Raw genomic sequence first — 12,290 nt, forward strand, 5'->3', positions numbered from 1 at the left:
TGCAAGCGCTTAGTACAGTGCTCTGCACACCGTCAGCGCTCAATCAATACGCTGGAATGAATGAATGAATGGATGGATGGGGCCCTGCCCTCTCCGCGGGATCCTCAGACTAGCCCTTTCCCGCCCGGCCCGCCTCGTCCCCCCCCTCCTCGGGGGATGGGCCCGTCCTAGGGGGCGGGGCCACGGCCGCCTGCCCGCTCTGGATTGGCTGGGGCGGGACGTACCACTAGGCGGCGGGGGGGGGCGGCCGGTCCTGGGGCCTCCGCCGCCTCCTGCGCGGGGCTGGGGGCATCCACAGACGATGCAGTGGGCACGGGGCTGGCGGCCACTGCGGGCGGCGCTGCTGCTGGCCGCCCTGGCCGTGCTGCTGCAGGGCATCCGGAGCTGGCTGGGCACCAGGACCTTCGAATTCCAGCGCCAGGAGATCGCCCATCTGGCGCGCCAGTACGCAGGTCAGCCGGGTGGCACAACCCCCCCGACTGGGGCTGGCGGGACGCCCCCCCTTCGTTTGGGCTCGAACCACTGTGGCTTGGGAGGCCCAGGTCGTGGGTTCGAATGGTGGCGAGGGGATCTGCCGAGCGCCGAGTCTGTGCCAGGCACTCTTCCAAGCGCTGGGGGAGATACCAGCTGATCGGGTTGCCCCGCGTGGGGCTCACGGTCTTCACCCTCATTTTCCAGATGAGGGGACCCAGCCCGTTGGTGGGGAGGGATTGTCTCTATCTGTTGCCGAGTTGTGGTTTCCAAGCGCTTAGTACAGTGCTCCGCACACAGTAATCGCTCAATAAATACGATTGAATGAATGAAGGTGGCTTGGCCAAGGTCACCTCGCAGACAGGGGGCGAAGGCAGGATTAGAACCCACGTCCTCTGACTCCCAGGCCCGTGATCTAACCACTAAGCGAAGCTGCCCCTCTAAACCCGGCTCCGCCACTTGGCAGCCGTGGGACTTTGGATTAGTCACTTCACTTCTCTGGGCCTCAGTGATCTCATCTGTAAAATGGGGGTGAATGATAATAATGCTAATGATGGTATTTGCTAAGCGCTTACTACGTGCCAAGCACTGTTCTAAGTGTTGGGGTAGATACAAGGTAATCGGGTTGAACCTCGTGGGGCTCACAACCTTCACCCCCATTTTACAAATGATTTAACGGTCCCTGTCCCACATGGGGCTCACAGTCTTAATCCCCAGTTTGTGGATGAGGTCACTGAGGCACAGGGAAGTGAAGTGACTTGCCCAGGGTCACCCAGCAGACGAGTGGAGGAGCCAGGATTAGAGCCCAGGTCCTTCAGACTCCCAGGCCCGGGCTCTAGCCACTAGGCCACGCTGCTTCCCTGAGGTCCAGAGAGGTGAAGCGACTCTCTGAGATCGCCTGGAGAGGCCCGGGCAAGACCTAGGCTCATATCAGATTGGACACAGTCCCTATCCCATCTAGGGCTCACAGTCTCAACCCCCATTTTACAGAGGAGGGAACTGAGGCACAGAGAAGTGAAGTGACTTGGCCAAGGTCACGCAGCAGACAAGTGGCAGAGTCGGGATTAGAAGCCACAACCCCTGACTCCCAAGCCCGTGCTCTTTCCACTAAGCCACACTGCTTCGACTGTGAGCCCCACCTGGGACAACCTGATCACCTTATATCTCCCCCAGAGCTTAGAACAGTGCTTGTCACATAGCAAGCGCATAACAAATGCCATTATTATTATTATTATTATTATTATTATTATTATTATTATTATTATTACCATGTGCAGAGCACTGTACTGAGCGCTTGGGAAAATGCAGTACAACATAAACAGTGACCATCCCAGCTCACAATGGGCTCACAATCTAGGGGAGGGGAGACGGACATAAATGAAAGTAAACAGACATCAATATAAATACATAAAATAACAGATAGATACATAAGTGCCGTGGCGTGGGGGGAAGAGCAAAGGGAGGGAGTCAGGGTGATGCAGAAGGGAGCGGGAGATGAGAAAAAGTGGGGCTGAACCTGGTAATGCCTCCGAGTCACTTATCTGGGTCTCAGTTCCCTCATCTGGAAAATAGGGATTGAGACTGAGCCCCACATGGGACGGGAACTGTGTCCAACCCGATTTGCTGTAATCAGCATCACCATCATCATTTTTATGGTATTTGTTAAGCGCTTATTATGTGCCGGGTACTCTACTGAGAGCTGGGGTGGATACAAACAAATTAGGTTGGACACAGTCCCCGTCCCATTTAGGACTCACAGTCTCAATCCCCATTTTACAGATGAGGCATCTGAGGCACAGAGAATAATAATAGTAATATTAATAATGTGTATTGGTTAAGCACTTACCAGGTGTCAGGCACTGTACCGAGTACTGTGGTGGATACAGTCCATGTCCCACCCAGGCTTCTCACATTTTTCATCCCCATTTTCCAGATGAGGTAACTGAGGCCCAGAGAAGTTAAATGACTCGCCCAAGGTCACACAGCAGACAAGTTGCATAACCGGGATAAGAACCTTCTGAATCCCAGGCTTATGCTGTATTCACTAGGCCAGGCTGCTTCCATGCTCTCCACCCCAGTGCTTAGTATAGTGCCATGGAACATAGGAAGTGGTTAACAAATGCCACCGTTATTATCAGCCAGACTCTGCCCGGTGGCAGAACTTCCAGGTGGGGAAGGGACTCCCTGCTGCAGGCTTTCGGGCTTCACGGGGTGTGGGTGAGGGTACCCAAGGCTGTCTGCTCCTCCCCCCAGCCCCCACGCTGAGCTCTGGACTGAGCCCCTCCCAGGGGTTGCAGGGACCCCGTTCAGGGAGTCGGGGCTGGGAATGAGCAGCGAAGGAGCCAGGAAGAGGGAGGGTCCGGCCAGGCCGCCCTCGCGGGTCAGTACCAGCCCTGCCCCTCGCTGCACAAGAAAACGTGGGGCCGGGCAGAGGGTGAGGTGACCGGGATTGACAGTGTTGGGGGGCCGGGCGGCTGGGGTCGGAGGTCAGAGGTCAGGTGTCCGAGTCTCCTCTTCCCCAGGGCTGGACCACGAGTTGGCCTTCTCCAAGATCATCGTGGAGCTGCGGCGTCAGCACCCGGGCCACATCCTGGAGGATGAAGAGTTGCAGTGGGTGTTTGTCAACGCCGGCGGTTGGATGGGGTCCATGTGCCTGCTACACGCCTCCCTCTCCGAGTACGTGCTGCTCTTCGGCACCGCGGTGGACTCCAGTGGCCACTCCGGTGAGCCGGGGACAGGGGCAGGGCAGGGGTAGGGTCATGGCTCCGCCACCCCGGGGTACCCAGGGGCCAGCCGGGCATCAGGGAGCTTGGGCCTAAAGCTTAGTCGAGCACATCTCCATGGGCGGGGGTGGTGGGCTGACCAGCTGGGGATTTATCTCGCTGTCATCCTGTTGGAATGAGCCTAGGTCTGGCCCGGGCCTCTCCAGGTGACCTCAGAGAGTCGCTTCACCTCTCTGGACCTCAGGGAAGCAGCGTAGCCTAGTGGCTAGAGCCTGGGCCTGGGAGTCTGAAGGACCTGGGTTCTAATCCTGGCTCTGCCTCTTGTCTGCTGGGTGACCCTGGGCAAGTCACTTCACTTCCTCTGTGCTTCAGTGACCTCATCCACAAAGTGGGGATTAGGACTGTGAGCCCCATTTGGGACAGGGACCGTGCCCAAGCTGATTACCTTGTATCAACCCCAGCGCTTAGAACAGTGCCTAGCACTTAAGGAATACCATTAAAAAATGTTTCTTCATCTGTAAAATGAGGATAATACCGACCTCTCCTTCCTCACAAGGATGATTTGAAGATAAGTGAGGTAACTGAGATGAAAGCACTTTGGAAAAGTCACGTGGCCTTGAGAAGCAGCGTGGCCTAATGGAAAGAACATGGGCCTGACGGTCAGAGGATCTGGGTTCTGATCCCGACTCTACCACTTGTCTGCTGTATGACCTTGGGCAAGTCACTTCACTTTTCTGTGCCTCAGTTTCCTCATCTGAAAAATGGAGAATAAATAATAATAATGATGGCATTTATTGAGCGCTTACTATGTGCAAAGTACTGCTGTAAGCGCTGGGGAGGATACAAGGTGATCAGGTTGTCCCACGTGGGGCTCACAGTCTTCATCCCCATTTCCCAGATGAGGTAACTGAGGCACAGAGAAGTTAAGTGACTTGCCCAAAGTCACACAGCTGACAATTGGCAGAGCCGGGATTTGAACCCATGACCGGTTCTTCCTTCAGACTGAGTCTCCTGTGTGGCCTGCCCTACATCTGACCTGTTCATTTTATATCTACTGTGGTACTTAGTATAGTGGCTAGCATATAGTAAGCAATTAACAAGTATCGCAGTTATCATTAAAATGTCATACAAACTCAAGATAGTAATATCGTCAGCACATTTATTGTGCCTCTCCTGTGTGCAGAGCACCCTAGATTAAGCACTTAGGAGCAGACATTAAAGCATTTTTAAATTATGGTATTAAGTGCCGGTTATGGGCCACACACTGTGCTAAGCACTGGGGTCAGTATCACATAATCAGATCAGACACACTCCCTGCCCCACAAAATGACACATTCCCTGCCCACAGGGAGCTTTCACTCTAATGGGAGAGAGAACCATCAAAATATCTACCAAAATGGTTTAAATAAATACACTGAGCAGACATATGTATGCGAGTGCCAGAGAGGTCTTTAGGTCACAAAGGCTCGCATTGGCTGAAGGGATGATATGGCTCAGAGATCTGGGAAATTAATCAGGGAAAACTGTTTGGAAGATATTGATTATGGTATTTGTTAATCAGTGGAACTCACTGAGTATGTACTGTGTGCAGAGCACTGTACTAAGCGATGGGGAGAGTGCAGCATGACAGAGTTGGTAGACATGTTCCTTGTGAAGTGCCTACCATGTGCAAAGCGCTGTACCAAGTACAAGGGTAGATACAATACAATTAGATCAGACGCAGTCCCTGTCCCACAGTCTAAGGTGGACAGAGAACACTATTTAATTCCCATTTTACTGGTGAGGAAGCCTAGAGAAGTGACTTGCCCATGGTCGCCCAGCAGGCCCTTGGCGGAGCAAGGATTAGAATCCAGGCCTTTGGACTCCCAGGCCAGTGCTCTTTCCCCTAGGCTAAGATGCTTCTCTTAGGTGCCCTGGGTTATGGATGAAGAGAGCGGATAGGTAAGTTGGGGGGTCTTGAAGCTGATTCTGAGGATGTGTGCTGCAAAATCCACTGTGCTTTCCCCACCCTGGCTGTGATTTCTAGCCGAAATGGCAGACCCGGACCCGGACCCCCATCCCACAGCCCCAGCTGGGCCCTCATCCATTACTCAGTCAGCAGTGGGATCGGCTGACGCAGGGCGCAGAACGCTGTACTAAGCACAACAGAGGAAGTAGACATGATTCCTGCCTTCAAGGAGCACACCATCTAGCTGGGGGAGAGAGGCATTAAAATAAATTATAGGTAGGGGAAGGAACCAAGTGTCAAGTGTCAGGAGATGTACATAAAGGTTGTGGGGGGTGGAGGGTGCTTAGAATGGAAACGAGGGCGGAGGTGACAGAGAAGAGAGGGAGAATAGGATGGGGAGATGAGAGTTAGTCTGGGCAGGCTTCCTGGAGGAGAGGCGATTTTAGGAGGGCTTCGAAGATGGAGGAGAGTTGTGGTCCGTGGGATGTGGAAAGGCAGTGCCAAGAAGGAGGGAGAACATGAGCAAGAGGAGAAAGTGAGGGACACCGAGTAGGTTGGTGTGAGAGGAATTTCATTCGTTCATTCAGTCGTATTTATTGAGCGTTTACTGTGTGCAGAGCGCTTGGAAAGTACAATTCGGCAACAGAGAGAGACTGTCCCTACCCAACAATGGGCTCGCAGTCTAGAAGGGGGAGACAGACAACAAAACAAGCAGACAGGCATCATTAGCATCGAAATAGATAAACAGAATTATAGGTAGTTACACATAATTAATAAAATGGCGTGTGCGGGCCCTGTAGGACGAGGGAAGCGAGGCTAGGCGGGAGGGGGAGAGAACTCTCGGCGGCCCCAGCTGAGGACTTGAACGAGGCCTGGGCAGTGCTCTGAGGCCTGGAGGTGGGAACACGGAGTGGGGCATGGTGGGGGGAAGGGGTCAGGTTCATTTCCCGGGGAGGGGGCCGATTGCAGGGTTGGTACTCCAGAAGCAGGTGGGGCGGGGGCCGGGGTGGGGAAGAAGTGCCCTTTGTTCTCCGGCCAGGCAGGCTGGTATTTACCCAGTGGCCCTCCGCCCCCTCCCATTCCCCATCCTCCCGCCCAGCCCCTGAACTTTGGTCCCAACCGGACGGGGTGAGGGACCCTGACCCTCAGGGCTCTGTTCCAGGCCGTTACTGGGCTGAGATCTCCGACACCATCATCTCCGGGACCTTTCGCCAGTGGAAGGAGGGAATGACCAAGAGTGAAATCTACTACCCTGGTGAGAGGGGTGGGGCAGGGCGGGTGAGACCGGGCGAGGCCAGGGGCTGGCTCGGGCCTAGACACCCCCCCCCCCCCCCCCCCCCGATCACCCACATACCCGGGCCTTCTGCCCCCAGGCGAGACCGTCGTGCACCATCCGGGGGAGGCGGCAGCAGTGCAGTGGAGTGCAGGCACGTGGATGGTGGAATACGGGCGAGGCTGCATCCCCTCGACGCTGGCCTTCGCCCTGGCTGACACGTTGTTCAGTACTCAGGACTTCCTGACACTCTTCTACACGCTGCGAGCCTACGCCCGGGCCCTGCGCCTGGAAGTCGCTGCCTATTTCTCCGGCCAGGGCCACTGAGCGGCCCGGGGGCCGGGGTCGGTGGGGGGCAGCCGGCCGGGGGCTTCCTGGCGGAGGGGGGCATCCCAGGCCTCCACACGCCCAATGCTGCCAGCTGAGATGGTGGGATCCACCCCCTGGCCGGTACTGTCATCCCCCACCCCCCTCTCCTCACTCCTGAGCCTTATCCCCATTGCCCCTCCCTGGCTATGCAACAGGGGGCCCGGTGCCCCTCCCCCTTCAGAGTCATCATGGTCCTCCCCTACTCCCCTTTACTCAGCTTCCCAGACCCCTCCTCCTTTTTCCCCTTTCTCCCGCTACCTTGGTCCTGGGAGCCGGAGGGGGCTGGGGCCCCTCCTGCTCAGCTGATCAATAAGAAGGTGGTATCTGGAGGGCGTGTAAGCATCTCTGTGGCGCGGGTGCCGGCTCCGACCCTGGAGGGCCCAGAGGCTGTAGGGGAGGGGAAACCGAGGCAGTAGGGCAGTGCCATTTCGCTAAGGGGGACACGGGTGAGGAAACAGCATGGCATAGCAGCTAAGAGCCCGGGCCTGAGAGAGGGTCATGGGTTCTAAACCCGGCTCCGCCACTTGTCTTCTGGGTGACCTTGGTCAGATCACTTCACTTCTCTGGGCCTCGGTTACCTCATCTGGAAAATGGGGATGGAGACTGTGAGCCCCAGGTGGGACAGTGTCTAACCCGATTGGCTTGTATCCACCCAGTGCCTAGTACGTTGCCTGACACACAGTAAGCGCTTAACAAATGCCAGTTGTTATTCTCCCCCTGCCCTCAAGCCCAACAAAACCTCCTCTGTCCGTCTCCAACCTGATGTGGCCAGGCCCCTGCTCACCCCCTCTTCAGTATCTTCTTGGCCTCCACTCCTCTCCCCAGTCAATAGGGGGCTGCTCCAAAGGCAGGGGCAAAGGTCAACTGCCCTCTCGGCACTCTTGTTCCCTTTTGGTCTGAGTACCAGTGGAGGAACAAGATGGCCCAGTTGCTCTGCCCAGGGGTCAGTCTGGTCTGTGAGCACAATGGCAGGAAAAAATCTTCGATGCCCATTGCCTGGCAAGGACAGATCAGAGTTCTGTGGGAAATATCGTCCTCTGGGGCTGGCAGTGGCCTAAGGAGCCGTGGTCAAAACATGCACCAAAGCAGAAGGCTGGAAGCAAATCCAAACCCCTCCACATTCTCCCCTCGCAGGATCCCCATCTTTACAACTCTGGTTTACAGATCTGTCAGCCCAAGGAGAGTCCTGGGATCCCATTCCTCAGTCCTATGGACGGTCCTCTTCACTTCTGGGTCAGTCAATCAATCAATCAATCAATCAATCGTATTTATTGAGCGCTTACTGTGTGCAGAGCACTGTGCTAAGCACTTGGGAAGTACAAGTTGGCAACATATAGAGACAGTCCCTACCCAACAGTGGGCTCACAGTCAACCCATCAGTTGTATTTATTAAGCACTTGCTGTGTGCAGGGCAGTGTACTAAGCACTTGGGAGAGTACCATAGAACAGGAGTTGGTAGATGAATGTTCCCTGCCCACCTGGAGCTTGCGGTCTAGAGGGGGAGACACATTAACATAAACTAAAAAATGATAGGTATGACCCTACGTGCCGTGGTGGGACTGAGGGCCGGGTGAATAAAGTGTGTAAATAGAAGGGCATCCTGGCCTCCCTTGGCAGGGCAAGATTATATGGGGCTGGGTGGTCCTGGCCTCCAAGCACCTTGGCCTCTGTAGGCATGCAGTAAAGTAGCATGACCATGCCCGTCTTGCATGTCAGGGGTCACCAAAGCCCCCTGCCCTCCAGAGTCGGTCCAAACTACCGGCCTCCAACAGCCATGGCATAGTGGAGGCAGCCATCCAGTTGTGGCCAACAGGCAGGAGGAATCAACCTCTTCATGGTGGTGTGACTGTGGGACCACAGGGTGGGGGGGGAAAAGGGGGCCACGGTGGCGTGTCCTCTAATGCCCCTGAGGGTGCTGCTTACACTCCTATTGGCCGGACTGGGCACTAGAGAGGGGGAAGATCGTAATCCTGCACTTGAGGGGCTGGTGGCCTGGGGGAGGCAGGAGATGCATGAGTGCCTGGTCGGGGAAGGAAAAGGTGATGGAATGGATGGAGTGGGGATATGGAGCATCCTGGGGTGGAGGGGAAGGAACCCCTACCTGTTAGCTCTCCAAAAGCCCCTGCCCCGCAACTTCTTCGGGTCTCTCCTGGTGCTGGGATTTCTCCCCGCTCCCTGGCACATAGTAAGCATTTAACAAATCCCATCATTATTATTATTATATATTGGGAGCTAGCAGAGAGGAGAGGGAGTGTGGCCCGGTGGGGGCCACCAGGTCTCTTGGCTGGTTGTGTTGTCCTCTTCCAAGGGTTTAGTACAGTGCTGTAAGAGAGAAGCGCTCAATAAATAGCCTCGATCGGATTGTAGGTCCGGGTGGGTCTGCAGGCCTGGGGCTGCAGTAACCACGTCCGACCCCCAGGTGTCGGTGTGTCCAACCCGATTTGCCTGTAGCCACCCCAGCGCTTAGTACAGTGCCTGGCACGGAGTAAGCGCTTAATAATAATAATAATAATAATAGCATTTATTAAGCCCTTACTATGTGCAAATCACTGTTCCAAGCTTAACAAATACCACAATTATCATTATTATTTTTATTCTCTGTCCTCAAGCCCAAGCAGCTAAACCACCTCTGTGCGTCTCCAACCAAGCCCCCGTCCCCACACCGGAGCACAGGAGCCGGGAGCTCCTGGGTCCCTCCCTCCCTGCTTAGAAGCTGGCACGTCCCTCCTGCTGGTGGGGGCCCGGGACTGGGTCCCGGGCTTTTGGGAGCCCCGGAGTGAGCGGGACACTGGCCAGCAGGAGAGAAGCGGCAAAAGCGCCCAGTACAGTGCTCTGCGCACAGTGAGTGCTCAATAAAGGCTCAGTAAGCCCTGCTTAGAGAAGCAGCGTGGTTCAGTGGAAAGAGCACGGGCTTGGGAGTCAGAGGTCATGGGTTCTAATCCTGACCCAGCCGCTTGTCAGCTGTGTGACTTTGGGCAAGTCACTTCACTTCTCTGTTGTCTCAGTTACCTCATCTGTAAAGTGGGAATTGACTGAGCCCCGCGTGGGACAACCTGATTGCCTTATATCACACCCCCCCCCGCCCCCCGCCCAGAACGGTGCTTGTCACAAAGGAAGCGCTTAACAAATACCATCATTATTATTATTATTATAAATACAAATGAATGAATGAATGGGGAGGAGGGAGAGGGAGGGAGGGGGCAAGGGTCAACATCCAAGGCATCAGCGGTTCGGGGTGGGCAAGGGTGAGGGATGTCAGGGCTGGGTCTGGGGGCGGGGAAGATATGGAGGGCTAAGGTAGGGGAGAGTGTGTGCTCAGGCAGAGACAGAGAAGGAGAGCTGAGGCAGGCTACGGGATCGATGGGTCGATAGCTGATAGACAGATGTGGGTGGAGGGGGGATGTGGTGGAGGAGGAGGGCTGAAGGAGGGGGGGTCATCATCAACCAGGGCCCTGGCACTGGCCCCTGCTCATTGGGGAAAGGGAATGATAGGCAAGGAGGCCCGGTGTCCCTAGGGAGAGAAGCCCACCGCTCGGCCAGGGTCCGATGGATCCCCGGGAGCTCAGGAAGCCATCGATGGTTTTGGTTGAGGGTTTACAATGTGCAGAACACTGTGCTAAGTGCATATAGCCCTAACCTCCTCCCTCCCCCTGTGAGAGGCAGAGCCCAGCTTCCTCCGCAGCTGGTGACCCAGAGGCCTTGGGAGAAGGGTGGGGAGAGGGACAAGTGCAAGGGGTCTCTGTGCTGGCAAGGAGGTGGGCAGACTAATTTTATTCAGTTGTATTTATTGAGCCCTTACTGTGTGCAGGGCACTTGAAAAGTACAGTTCAGCAATAAAGAGAGACAATCCCTGTCCACACTGGGCTTACAGTCTAGAAGGGGGAAGACAGACCTCAAAACAAGTTAACAGGCATAGATATCAATAAAGAGAATTATAGCTATGTCCATATCTGCGCAAGTGCTGTGGGGCGAAGAAGTTCGAGGAAGAGAAGGGGTGGCCAAGGGCAAGGAATTCCATGGGCAGGGAACCGGAAGCCCAATAATAATAATAATGATAATGATGTCATTTATTAAGCACTTACTATGTGCAAAGCACTGTGCAGTTTACCCGTGAGGCCAAGAAATGCAAGGCTTGGCCATCCTTCTCCATGAAACCCCTTCTGCTTATTTTAAGCAGTGAGCCCCATGTAGGATGGGGCCTGATTATTTTGTTTCTATCACAGCGCTTAGTACGGAGTTTGGTACAAAGCCTTAACAAATGCAATTCAAAAATTATTATCATCAGCATCACCATCATGTGCATTCGGGAAGAGAGGAACTTGGGTAAGGTTTTCTCCTGATCAACAGTCAACTATCCAGAGAGAGAGAGTGTACTGGGTATACGTGGTTTTACATGGACACATTCGTGCGTCCGTATATATGTCGAGGGGGTGTGTGTATGTACACATGTATACACAGGGAGATGAATTCCCCCTCGAGGCTCTCTTCACCTCTGTCATAACATTTTTTGAGTCCGTCGATTCGGTGGATTGTAAAGTGTATCTGTCTCTGGCTCTGTCTCTTTCTCTCCCTCCCTCCCTCCAGTCCCTGAAATTGTCCCTGTGTCCATGTCTGTTTGTCCTCCGGGGCTTTGCGCCTTGGACTCTCCCAGAGGTGTCAGGAGGAATGATTCTCTGTTTTGCAGCAGCCGCAGTGATTACAGGCCCCTGTCTCCCAGGGGAGGGGGCCGCCATGAGGCATTCTTGTCGAACATACCCATGCTCATTCACGTGCGTGTACACAGCTCTACTGATAGGGCTTCGCACATTCGTAGAGTCTTACTTGGTCTCAAGCATACAAAGAGTCACACACACACACACATGCACGCACACACACAGTTTCAGGTCATGCAAAGTTTCACCCTCACAGTGTCTCATTTTCATATTGTCACACTCCACCGAATCTCACACCCCCACGGCTCCTTCATTCATTCCAGCGTTATTTATTGAGCACTTATTGTGCGCAGAGCACTGCACTAAGTGCTTAGAAAGTACAACTGGGCAACAGAGGCAATCCCTACCCAACAACGGGCTCTTAGTCTAGAAGGGGGGAGACAGACAACAAAGCAAGTAGACAGGTATCGATAGCATTAATATCAATAAACAGAATCATAGCTATATACATATCATTAATAACATCATTCATTCAATCATTTATTGAGCGCTTACTGTGCACACAGCACTGTGCTAAGCGCTTGGAAAGTACAATTTGGCAACAGAGGCAATCCCTGCCCAACAACGGGCTCACAGTCTAGAAGCGGGGAGAGAGACCACAAAACCAAACCAAACCAGTAGCGGGGCACATAGTGTATCCCATGCAGCTTCGCCACATTCCCCGACATCTCCCAGCATTGTCGGTACAGACGGTCAGTTCCGGTCAATTACAAGCGCAGTGTCACACAGACTGTCACCCGCCGACCGCTCACGCACATAGAGAAGTGACGTGTCTTAGAGGACAGATCCCGGGC

At 54.4% G+C, this 12,290-nt stretch overlaps 1 protein-coding gene across 1 annotated transcript; it reads left to right on the forward strand.

Annotated features, from left to right (window-relative positions):
- Nucleotides 1-281: 281 nt before the first annotated feature.
- Nucleotides 282-7,113, forward strand: SIGMAR1 (sigma non-opioid intracellular receptor 1). Its single transcript, XM_038742781.1, has 4 exons — nucleotides 282-452; nucleotides 2,994-3,194; nucleotides 6,305-6,397; nucleotides 6,516-7,113. The coding sequence occupies exons 1-4, from the start codon at nucleotides 302-304 to the stop codon at nucleotides 6,740-6,742; spliced, it is 672 nt and encodes a 223-aa protein (XP_038598709.1). The 5' UTR covers nucleotides 282-301; the 3' UTR covers nucleotides 6,743-7,113.
- The last annotated feature ends 5,177 nt before the right edge of the window (nucleotides 7,114-12,290 follow it).

This window comes from Tachyglossus aculeatus, unplaced genomic scaffold (genome assembly GCF_015852505.1).
Source record: "Tachyglossus aculeatus isolate mTacAcu1 unplaced genomic scaffold, mTacAcu1.pri scaffold_177_arrow_ctg1, whole genome shotgun sequence".
NCBI classification, from domain to species: Eukaryota; Metazoa; Chordata; class Mammalia; order Monotremata; family Tachyglossidae; genus Tachyglossus; species Tachyglossus aculeatus.